The sequence below is a fragment of the Mobula hypostoma genome, chromosome 9, assembly GCF_963921235.1.
Source record: "Mobula hypostoma chromosome 9, sMobHyp1.1, whole genome shotgun sequence".
Classification (NCBI taxonomy): Eukaryota; Metazoa; Chordata; class Chondrichthyes; order Myliobatiformes; family Myliobatidae; genus Mobula; species Mobula hypostoma.
The window spans coordinates 76,729,530-76,742,284 of NC_086105.1; the positions used below are offsets into that span (position 1 = coordinate 76,729,530).

Genomic DNA, 12,755 nt, shown 5'->3' on the forward strand with positions numbered 1-12,755 from the left:
TCAATTGTTAGTAACATGCCTGACAGTCCATTTCAAGACAGAAGATCACAGGGTTTTGTAAGAAGCTGATTGACTGGAACAGTTGGAACAGTTCAGGACAGAGACATATCTGCATGTAATTTCCATATAATTGAATTGAATTGTGATAGGTCAGTGGCCTATCACAAATGTTGCTCCTCCCTCTTTTATTGTAACGAGATTACTAATCACAACTCAGACATGTAGGTAAGCAATTAGTTGTTTGGACTTTGCAGAGTTGAACAACCAGGACAGAAGGCAGTTGAAGGAAAATCATTACTATTTTAGATCAATGAAATAGAGCTATCCAGTTTCTGCAGCTCTTGTTACTGGCGAAAATATAATTTACACTGATGGATCCGGGCCACAAACAAAAGTAAGTAGCAACCATTAATGTGTACTTTGTGTATGTGACTAATATATTGCATTTTAATTACAAATGATAGCAGGGACAAGTGAGTGTATTTAAAATTGTGATTAAAAGAAAATAAAATTAAACTAACCTTTGATTTCCTTGCGATGTTGAAAAAATATGAATTTTTAAAAATTTGGAACTCTTAAAATATCACTTGCTTTTAAGCTGTGACATAAGTTCCTTTTGATGAGGGCAAATATTAAATAATGATTAGTATGCAGAATAATATTGACAAGAGTAAGATTACTTTTATTCAAAACATCAAAATATTCAGTGAAGTGAGCCTTTCGCTTTCAGGATTGTGCACTGGAAGCAGACAATTAATAATTAATTAATCTCTCAATTAATACTTGAGAGAAAAGTTTTCATATATAAACATATGAATGACAATTTCAATATACCAAGGATCATGGATCAACTTTATTCACCATATAGATTTACACGTGATAGGAATTTGCTGTGGTCTGTTGGTCAGGGTGCAGCATGAAACAAAAAACTACATCCAGCAATTATAAAAACCACGTGTTCATAATTTTACTGAAGACACAATTCATTGAAAAGTATTCTCTCAATGTAATACTTCCCTTATTTCCTTGTGACACAGAGAGTCCATCCAGGCCAGTGATCTTGTGGGGATGGAACTGGACTCTCTCACGGTGGTGTCTGAAAAGAGGATGCTGTCTAAGTTGCATGCCATCTTGGTCAATGTCTCCCATCCACTACATAATGTACTGGGTGGGCACAGGAGTACATTCAGCCAGAGACTCATTCCACCGAGATGCAGCACAGAGCGTCATAGGAAGTCATTCCTGCCTGTGGCCATCAAACTTCACAACTCCTCCCTTGGAGGGTCAGACACCCTGAGCCAATAGGCTGGTCCTAGACATTTCATAATTTACTGGCATCATTTACATATTACTATTTAACTATTTATGGTTCGATTTCTATTTATTATTTATGGTGCAACTGTAACGAAAACCAATTTCCCCCGGGGATCAATAAAGTATGACTATTACTATGACTATGACTATGACTATGACTATTGTACCATTGTAGGCCTCACAGAATTCTTTCATTCCCCACTTAATTTCCTGTAATCTCCTAATATTTTGTATATATAGTACATGTGATATTTTAGTTATATATGAGGTTACATGTGTTGGCGCGTGGTCAAGTGGTTAAGGCGTCGATCTAGTGATCTGAAGGTTGCTAGTTTGAGCCTCTGCTGAGGCAGCACGTTGTGTCCTTGAGCAAGGTACTTAACCACACATTGCTCTGCGAAGACACCGCTGCCAAGCTATATCGGCCCTAGTGTCCTTCCCTTGGACAACATCGGTGGTGTGGAGAGGGGAGACTTGCAGTATGGGCAACTGCCGGTCTTCCATACAATCTTGCCCACGCCTGCGCCCTGGAAACCTTCCAAGGCGCAAATCCATGGTCTCATGAGACTAATAGATGCCTATTTTGAGGTTACTTTTAAAACCATGAAACACAGGGGCAGAATTAGAAATCAGCCCATCAAATCTGCTCCACCATTCAATCATAGCTGATTTATTATCTCCAGCCTTCTCCCCGTAACCTTTGATGTCCTTAAATCAAGAACCTATCAACCTCCACTTTAAATATACCTAATTACTTGTCCTCCGCAGTCGTTTATGACGATGAATTCCACAGATTCACCATCCTCTGGTCCAAAGAAATTCCTCCTCCTCTCTGTCCTAAAGGGACATTCTTGTATTCTGAGGCTGTGCCCTATGGTCCTAGCCTCCCCTACTAAAGAAAACATCCTCTCCATGTCCACTCTATCTCGGCCTTTCAACAATCAGTTTCCCTCATATTTTAAGTGGTACCTTGGTAGCGTAACAGTTAGCACAATGTTGTTACGACTCAAGAAGTCGTACTTCAGAGCTCAATTCCGTGCTCTCTGTAAAGAGTTTGTACGTTCTCTCCATGACCGGTGGGTTTAATGCGGATGCTCCAATTTCCTCCCACAGTCCAAAGACTGACTATTTGGTTATTTGGTTATGGTAGTTTAGGTTAGAGTTAGATCAGTAGGTTGCTGGGCAGTGCAGGTCATTGGGCTGGAAGGGCCTGTTCTGTGCGGTATCTCTAACTAAAAAAAATAAATAAATCAAACACTTCTCATACATTAAGTCATTGTCGTGAACCTCCTCTGGACCTATCTGTTTAATGGGCAACATTCTCTTCATGAATACTTGTAAAATAGAAGGCTAGAAAGACGTACAAATCATTATTTTCTCTACATTTCCTTTTGACATTTTGACAATCTTCTCCTGCAGGTTGAAAACAATTGAGCTATCTGTCTACATGTTACTTAATCTAGAGACAATTTAACCAAGGGTACCATGTAAAAACAGCTTTTGTTATAATGCTCTTGAACCTATGTAATAGTTAAAAGCACAGTTTAAGATCATTATAATAATAGTTAAAATATAGTTTAAGATCATTCTAACAAAATCTGCTTTTTACTTGGTATACTTTAGTATGACAATAATAATCACCAGAGAAAAAACATTTGCTAATATTTGGTCCAAATTAAGTTTGGATCAGGATCAAACCTCTTTCTCTTCTGTGGTCTCTTTATTAGGTACACCTATGCACCTACTCTTTAATGCAAATATCTAATCAGCCATCATGTGGTGGCAACTCAATGCATAAAAGCATGCAGACATGGTCAAGAGGTTCAGTTGTTGTTCAGACCAAACGTCAGAATGTGGAAGAAATGTGATCTAAGTGACTTTGACTGTGGAATGATTTTTGGTGCCAAATGGGATTGTTTGAGTATCTCAGAAACTGCTGATCTCCTGGGATTTTCACACATAACAGAGTTCACGGATAATGGTGCAAAAAGCATTAAAAAAATCCAGTAAGCAGCAGTTCTGTGGGTGAAATTGCCTTATTGATGAAAGAAGGCAAAGGAGAAGGGTTAGACAGATTCAGGCTGATAATCATGTGTTACAATGTTGGTGTGCAGAAGAGCATCCCTGAATATGCAACATGTCAAACCTTGATGTGGATGGGCTACAGGAGCAGAAGACCATAAAACCATAAGACGTAGGAACAGAATTAGGCCATTTGGCCTATTGAATCTGCTCCACCATTCAATTGTGGCTGATGCTTTTTTCCCCTCCTCAGCCTCACTCCATGGCCTTTTCCCTGAAACTTTTGATGCCATGTTGAATCAAGAACCTATCAAGCTCTGCCTTAAATACACACAATGACCTAGCCTCCACAGCTGCCTGCAGCAATAAATTCCTCAAACTCACCACTCTCTGGCTAAAGAAATTTCTCTGCATCTCTGTTTTAAATGGATGCTTCTCTATCCTAAAACTGTATCCTCTTGTCCTAGACTCCCCCACCATGGGAGACATCCTTTCCATATCTACTCTGCTTGGCCTTTCAACATTTGAAAGGTTTCAATGAGATTCCCCCTCATCCTTCTAAATTCCAGTGAGTACAGACCCAGAGCTATCAAACGTCCTCTGTATGGTAACCTATCATTCCTGGAATCATCCCTGTGAACTCCTCTGAACCTTCTCCAATGCCAGCACATCTTTGCTTAGATGAGGAGCTCAAAACTGTTCAGAATACTCAAGTTGAGGCCTCACTAGTGCCTTATAAAGCCTCAGCATCACATCCCTGCTCTTGCATTCTAGACCTCTTGAAATTAATGCTAACATTACATTTACCTTCCTCACCACTGACTCAACCTGCAAGTTAACCTTTAGGGTGTTCCGCATAAGGACTCCCAACTCCCTTTGCACCTCTGTTTAGACAATAGTCTGCACATTTATTCCTACTACCAAAGTGCATGACTGTGTATTTTCCAACACTGTATTTCATTTTGCATTTTCTTGCCCATTTAGTCAAGGAGTTTCTGAAAATCCACATATACAACAACCACTGCATCCTCTTTATCTATCCTACTTGTAATCTCCTCAAAGAATTCCAACAGGTTTGTCAGGCAAGATTTTCCCTTAAGGAAACCATGCTGGTTAAAGACCAAGGACGTGCACTCAGTGGCCACTTTATTTCGTACAAGAGGTACCTAATAAAGTGGTCACTGTGTACATTATCTGTGTTTGGATGTAAGTGCAATGCTGAGGCTTTAATAGGTGTTAGTCAGACCACATCTGGAGTTTTCTGAGCAGGTTTGGGCCCCTTACCTAGGAAAGGATGTTCTAGCATTGAAGAGGGTTCACAAGATTGAGCCCATGAATGAAAGGGTTAATGTGTGATGGCTCTGGGTCTGTACTTACTGAGTATGGAAGAATAGGGAGGGATCTCATTGAAACCAATCTATTATTGAAAGGTCTAGATAGAGGCGGTTCCCAATAGTGGAGGAGTTGAAGAACAGAGGGCACAGCCTCAGAATAGGATATCTCTGTGGAATTCATTGACACAGATGGCTGTGGAGGCCAAGTTATTTTGCATATTTATGGTGGTGGTTGATCAGTTCTTGATTAATAAGGTCGTCAAATGTTACAGGGAGAAGGCAGCAGAATGGGGTTGAGAGGGAGAATAAATCAGCCATGGTGGAATGACAGAGTAGACTTGATGGGCCAAATGGCCAAATGCTACCTCTATGTTTTATGTTGTTAAGATGGAAGCAAGATCTCACTATTAACCATATAACCATATAACAATTACAGCATGGAAACAGGCCATCTCGGCCCTTCTAGTCCATGCCAAACTACTCTCACCTAGTTCCACCGACCTGCACTTAGCCCATAACCCTCCATTCCTTTCCTGTCCATATAGCTGTCCAATTTAACTTTAAACAACAACATCGAACCTGCCTCAACCACTTCTGCTGGAAGCTCAATCCACACAGCTACCACTCTCTGAGTAAAGAAGTTCCCCTTCATGTTACCCCTAAACTTTTGCCCTTTAACTCTCAACTCATTTCCTCTTGTTTGAATCTCCCCTACTCTCAATGGAAAAAGCCTTTCCATGTCAACTCTATCAATCTCCCTCATAATTTTAAACACTTCTATCAAGTCCCCCCTCAACCTTCTACGCTCCAAAGAATAAAGACCTAACTTGTTCAACCTTTCTCTGTAAGTTAGGAGATGAAACCCAGGCAACTTTTTAGTAAACCTTCTCTGTACTCTCTCAATTTTATTGACATCTCTCCTATAATTTGGTGACCAGAACTGTACACAATACTCCAAATTTGGCCTTACCAATGCTTTATACAATTTCAACATTACATCCCAACTCTTATACTCAATGCTCTGATTAATAAAGGCCAGCCTACCAAAAGCTTTCTTCACCACCCTATCCACATGAGATTCCACCTTCAGGGAGCTATGCACCATTATTCCTTGATCCCTCTGGTTCTATAGCATTCTTCAGTGCCCTACCATTGACCATGTATGTCCTATTTTGATTAGTCCTACCAAAATGTAGCACTTCACGTTTATCAGCATTAAACTCCATCTGCCATCTTTCAGCCCACTCTTCTAACTTGTCTAAATCTCTCCGCAAGCATTGAAAACTTACTTCATTATCCACAACTCCACCTATCTTAGTATCATCTGCATACTTACTCATCCAATTTACCACCCCATCATCCAGATCATTAATGTATATGACAAATAACACTGGACCCAGTACAGATCCCTGAGGCATACCACTTGTCATCGGTCTCCAATCTGACATACCGTTATCCACCACCACTCTCTGGCGTCTCCCATCCAGCCACTGCTGAATCCATTTTACTTCTTCAATATTAATACTTAATGATTGAACCTTCCTAACCAACCTTCCATGTGGGACCTTGTCAAAGGCCTTACTGAAGTCCATATAGACAACATCCACCGCTTTACCCTTGTCAATTTTCCTAGTAACTTCTTCAAAAAATTCAATAAGATTTCTCAAACATGACCTTCCATGTACAAATCCATGTTGACTGTTCCTAATCAGACCCTGTCTATCCAGATAATTATATATACCATCTTTAAGAATACTTTCCATCAATTTACCCACCCCTGACGTCAAACTCACAGGCCGATAATTGCTAGGTTTAATCTTAAAACCCTTTTTAAACAATGAAACAACATGAGCAATACGTCAATCCTCCGGCACCATTCCCGTTTCTAATGACATTTGAAATATTTCTGTCAGAGCCCCTGCTATTTCCATACTAACTTCCCTCAAGGTCCTAGGGAATATCCTGTCAGGACCTGGAGACTTATCCACCTTTATATTCCTTAAAAGCTCCAGTACTTCCTCTTCTTTAATCATCATAGTTTCCATAATTTCCCTACCTGTTTCCCTTATCTTACACAATTCAATATCCTTCTCCTTAGTGAATACCGAAGAAAAGAAATTGTTCAGAATCTCCCCCAATGCTTTCGGCTCCACACGTAGCTGTCCACTCTGATTCTCTAAGGGACCAATTTTATCCCTCACTATCCTTCTGCTATTAATATAACAGTAGAACCCCTTGGGATTTATTTTCACCTTATTTGTCAAAGCAACCTCATAGCTTAACCATATAATATAACCATATAACAATTACAGCACGGAAACAGGCCATCTCGGCCCTCCTAGTCCGTGCGGAACTCCTACTCTCACCTAGTCCCACCGACCTGCACTCAGCCCATAACCCTCCATTCCTTTCCTGTCCATATAGCTATCCAATTTAACTTTAATCGACAACATCGAACCTGCCTCAACCACTTCTGCTGGAAGCTTATTCCACACAGCTACCACTCTCTGAGTAAATAAGTTTCCCCTCATGTTACCCCTAAACTTTTGCCCCTTAATTCTCAACTCATGTCCTCTTGTTTGAATCTCCCCCACTCTCAATGGAAAAAGCCTATCCACGTCAACTCCATCTATCCACCTCATAATTTTAAATACCTCTATCAAGTCCTCCCTCAATCTTTAACGCTCCAAAGAATAAAGACCTAACTTGTTCAACCTTCCTCTGTAACTTAGGAGATGAAACCTAGCCAACATTTTAGTAAATCTCCTCTGTACTCTCTCAATTTTATTAACATCTTTCCTATAATTCAGTGACCAGATCTGGACACTGAATACTCCAAATTTGGCCTCACCAATGCCTTGTACAATTTCAACATTACATCCCAACTCCTATACTCAATGTTCTGATTAATAAAGGCCAGCATACCAAAAGCTTTCTTCACCATCCTATCCACATATCTTCTTTAATTTTACTAATTTCTTTCTTAAGATTCTATTCTCTGTAGTCTTCTGTTGTGTTCTGACAACAGCGGAAATCGATGGAGTCAGAATAATGCTTCACATCATATTGTACCATTCTTGAAAATCACAAATTGACACTTATATGGTTGATCATTTTCTACTTGAAATATTGACAATGCTGCAGGAAAAGCCTGGACGGTGGGAGGAGAGAGAAGCAGCGCGCTGCGACGTGCGCAGCCCTCCGGTGAAAACTGATATTGTATCCGTTAAATAAGGGCCATGGACAATTCTGATTTGATGGAGATGGACGTGAAAGCACAGAGGGACATCTGGAAAAATTTCTGAAATGCTCGTTCGCTGCTGTCGTTACTGCACGGTCGGGAATCTTTCAGAGGGTAGGCCTCAAAATCCTCGGCATTGCCTGCTGTTGGCGACCGAGAAGGAGGTCGAATCGTTCGGATTGAGATGGTGCTCAGTACTCGGTGTTGGAGAGCTGATCAGAGCTCGAAGTTTTCGGATGACTCAGATTCGGACCGTGGTCAGATATGGCAGGGAGAATTTTTCTTTCTTCTTCCATCTGCATGAGATGTGGGACATTTGAGAGACTTTGAACTTTACTGTGCTCATGGACTTCTTCATCAAGTTATGGTATTGTTGCATTGTTGTAACTATATGTTATAATTATGTGGTTTTGTTAGTTTTTTTCAGTCTTGGTCTGTCATGTGTTTTGTGATATCACACCGGAGGAAATATTGTATCATTTCTTAATGCATGCATTACTAAATGACAATAAAAGAGGACTACGTGTCTTCATAATCTAAAAAAAATGGAACTGGAAGATTTAATGTCTAATTCTGTGAAGGACTTACCATTAATAGAAGTGTGAGAGTGGTGCTGTGTGGAAGAATATTTCAGGATAAACTACAAGTCTGCTTCCTTTAGGTTCTTTCAAACTGTGTCTAGATATAAAGTATGAAGTTAGAAGTGGGAGGAGATTTGGGATGTCGCCAAAGACTGCAGCAAATTTCTAAAGATGTACTTTGGGAAGTGTTCTAACTGGTTGCACCAACGCTTGGTATGGAGGGCCCCCTGCACTGGAGTGAAAAAAGCTGCAGAGAAATTGTAAACTCAGTCATAGAGTCATAGAGAGGTACAGCACAGAAAAAGGCCATTCTGCCCATCTAGTCCATACTAAAACTATGTAAGCTGCCTTCTCTCAATGACCCGCACCTGGACCATAGCCCTCCATATCCCTTCAATCCATGTACCTATCCAAACTTCTCTTAAACGTAGAAATTGACCTTGCATGGAGCACTTGTGCTGGCAGCCAAATCCACACTCTCACAACCCACTGAATGAAGAAGATTCCCCTCATGTTACCAATTGTGTATGTGGCCGTTTACACAACAATATCGTTAACAAAAACGCTAGAGACTGGAGCTATGTTAACAGGGGCTTTCACTTAGGGAACCCGAACTGAACACATATATACAGATCAATACGCGCCTAATAGTGCATGCTCAATAACGTGTTACTACGACATAAAATAGTCCCATATTATACAGTAGGCTGTATGGTACACTCCTCCCCTTTTGTTTTAAAAGTGTATCATCTGTTTTGTTAGGGGCACTACGCTAAACAAATACTGTGTGTGTACCCTTAATATACAAATGCCTACCTATTGTTTAATTAGTAACTTAATAATATGAAATTATAACAAAGTAACATAATAATAATTATAATAATGATAACTGATGTATCTGTGGGGGCAAGCCATGGAAACTGGCATAAGCACCGGCCTGATGAGCCTATAAGGCTCGATACGGACTTTCACTTAACTTTCTGGGGGGGCCTTCTCTGCCTCTCCGGCTAACGTCTGCCCTGCAACATTTGATTTGGGGAATGAGTCTCCACAGGTACATCAGGTGGCTCCTCAGCACTGATGACAGGCTTATCTGTGGGCGAGGCTGATGTGGTCACATCAGGAACGTTTGCTTCTATGTCCAGGGAGTCAGGGCAAGATGTTGTTGTGTTTTCCATCTGTGCATTCAGGATTTGATCCACATGATGTACTTCTATGTCATGGGAGTCCGGGCAAGGTGTTGTTGAGTTTTTCACCTGAACATCCAGGATTTGATTTATGTGTCCCCTCCATACATTCTCTCCCACCTGTACTCTGTACATCAGTGGCCCGTCTATGGTAGAAATTATACCCGGCTGCCACTTTTCAGTCCGGTAATCCCATGCAAGAACTGACTGTCCCACACTGAAGCTCCGTGTTGACTTAGCATTCAAGTGTTTGAACTGTCTGTTCTCCATATCATACCCTGTAAATCTGGTTTGAGATGATCCATATGGGACCTCAGGTTCCTGTTCAGAAACATCATCGCTGGAGTCTGGTTAGTGGTTGCATGTACTACATTACGATAGGCAAGGAGGAAGCTGTCCATCTTGTGTTGCAGTGGTCGATTTTCACTGTCCCTTGCCTTGAGGGCTTTCATGAATGTCTGTGCAAATCTTTCTGCCAAACTGCTTGTGGATGGATGGTAAGGAGCCAATGTAAAGTGCTTGATTCCATTGTTCTTCACAAAACTTTGGAATTCTTCAGAGACAAATTGTCATCCATTGTCTGTGCAGATTTGCTCTGGTATGCCATTCCTGGCGAACATGGTCCTCAGCACTGTAATGGTCTTTTCCGATGTGGTTGTTTTCATTTTGATGACCTCTGGCCATTTGGAATGTGCATCAACGGCGATTAAAAAGATAGAGTCCATGAATGGTCCAGCAAAGTCGATGTTCACTTGTTGCCATGGTGATGAGGGCCACTCCCATGGATGGAGAGGGGCTTGTGGTGGTGTGTTCTGGATCTTTTGACATCCAGGGCAGTTCTTGGGCACAGCCTCAATTTGTTTATCGATTCCTGGCCACCACACATATGCATGGGCAAGACCTTTCATCTTCACAGTACCCGAATGCCCCTTGTGCAGTTTCTCCACCATTCTGGTGCGTAACTTGGGAGGGATCACAACTTGTGAGCCACACATTAGTGTTCCTCGACACACTGACAACTGTTCCTTCCTCAGTGAGAAGGCTGTTACCCCGCACTGGCCATCCCTTTACCGTGATGTTATACACTTTTCACAACGTAGGGTCATCAGCTCCTGCAATCTGGCAAAGGGCAATGGACCAGGTCCTGCAGGGGATTCCAGGGACTCATTGTTACCTGGATAATATCATTGTCACCGGCAGAGGTGACGACGAATATCTTTCTTACCTAAAACAAGTGCTCACCAGCTTGCGAGAATATGGGCTCAGAGCTAATCGACAGAAATGTGAGTTTTTCAAAAAGGAAATTTCATACTGTGGGCATGTGATCAACAAGGATATTCCCTTTCAATGAGGCTGTTTGTTACTGGTAATTGTTCAGCTATTCTGAAATGCCTGCTTTGCTGCTGCTGCTACTGTGTGGTCCAGAATCTCGGGAGGAAAAAGGCCCCGAGTCCTCGGCTTTGCTTGTTGCTCAGCAGCTGGGGCGGGGTCAAAGTACTCGGCAGAGGATGGTGCTCAGAGGGGCTGGTTGGAGGCTCAAAGTTTTCGGACGGACTCAGAGTCCACTGCGGTCGGGTGCTTTCAATGGTGCTGCATCGGCAAGTTGGTGGCGCTTGGAGGTTCATGGCGGGGAGAGTTCCTCCCTTCTGCCGCCTGCATGAGATGATGAGTCTATTGGGACTTGAGACTTTTTTTTACCGTGCCCATGGTCTGCTCTTTATCAAATTATGGTATTGCTTTGCACTGTTGTAGCTACATGTTATAATTATGTGGTTTTGCCAGTTTTAGTCTTGGTTTGTCCTGTATTTTCTTGTGATATCATTCTGGAGGAACGTTGTATCATTTTATGATTCATGCATTTCTAAATGACAATAAACGAGGACTGAGTGTCCTCATAATCTAATCTAATCTGTTGTTGTGTGAAAGATCTCTGCTGAATCCATTTGCATAGTTACCTCGGAAGTGGGCAGTGGTTAACATGAGAAACCAGCTGCATTGCCATGTTGCTTGGTCCCTTTGTGTTCAATGTCATACCTGTGACCTCCTAAGAAAAGGGACCATCGCTGTAGCCTTTGTGCTGTCATCACTGAAACACCTTTTCTTGGATTGAAGATTGACACGAGTGGCTGATGGTCAGTCAACAGAGTAAACTTTTGGCCATACAGGTAGTGACTGAATTTCTTGACTCCCCACTCGAGGCTCAGGGCCTCTCTGTCAATCTGTGCATAGTTGCATTCAGCTGAAGTTAGCGTTTTTGAAGCAGAGGCTATTGGTCTTTCGGAGCCATCAGAAAACTTGTGCGATAACACAGCTCCTATCCCATGGAGCGAGGCATCACAAGCTAGTCGAATTGGTAAGTAGGGGTCAAAGTGCATGAGCACCCCGTCTGAAATTATGAGTCTTTTAGTTTCCTGAAACGCTTTCTCACAGCTCTCAGTCCACGTCCATTGTGTCCCCGCCTGTAATAATGCATTTAGTAGGTGTAGGACTGTGGATAGGTTAGGCAAGAACTTGTGGTAGTAGTTCACTAGGCCAAGATGTGCTCTCAGCTTAGACACATTTTCAGGTGCTTCTATCTTGTCTTGAGACATGTGTAAGCCATCCTTGTTGATCACATGCCCACAGTATGAAATTTCCTTTTTGAAAAACTCACATTTCTGTCAATTAGCTCTGAGCCCATATTCTCGTAACCTGGTGAGCATTTGCTTTAGGTTAGAAAGATGTGCATCGTCATCTTTGCCGGTAATAATGATGTCATCCAGGTAACACTGAGCCCCTGGAATCCCCTGCAGGACCTGGTTCATTGCCCTTTGCCAGATTGCAGGAGCTGATATTATCCCAAACACCAAACTGTTGTACTGATAAAGTCCTTTGTGTGTATTTATCGTCATGTATTTCTTGGATGCATCATCGATTTCCATTTGGAGATAAGCCTGGGCCAAATTGATTTTTGTGAAATGTTCCCCTCCTGACAGGGAAGCAAAGATGTCCTCAATACGAGGTAGAGGATACTGTACTGTGCGGAGAACTGGGTTAACAGTCACTTTAAAGTCACCACATATGCGCACCTTGCCTG

The 12,755-nt window shown here is 41.9% G+C and overlaps 1 protein-coding gene across 1 annotated transcript in view; it reads left to right on the forward strand.

The window, feature by feature from the left end:
- The first annotated feature begins 228 nt into the window (after positions 1 to 228).
- Positions 229 to 12,755, forward strand: part of fer1l6 (fer-1 like family member 6) — a 395,360-nt gene continuing 382,833 nt past the window's right edge. The window contains exon 1 of the mRNA XM_063059547.1: positions 229 to 394. Coding sequence (XP_062915617.1) covers positions 372 to 394 — 23 coding nt within the window. The 5' untranslated portion in view covers positions 229 to 371. The remainder of the gene's footprint in view (positions 395 to 12,755) is intronic.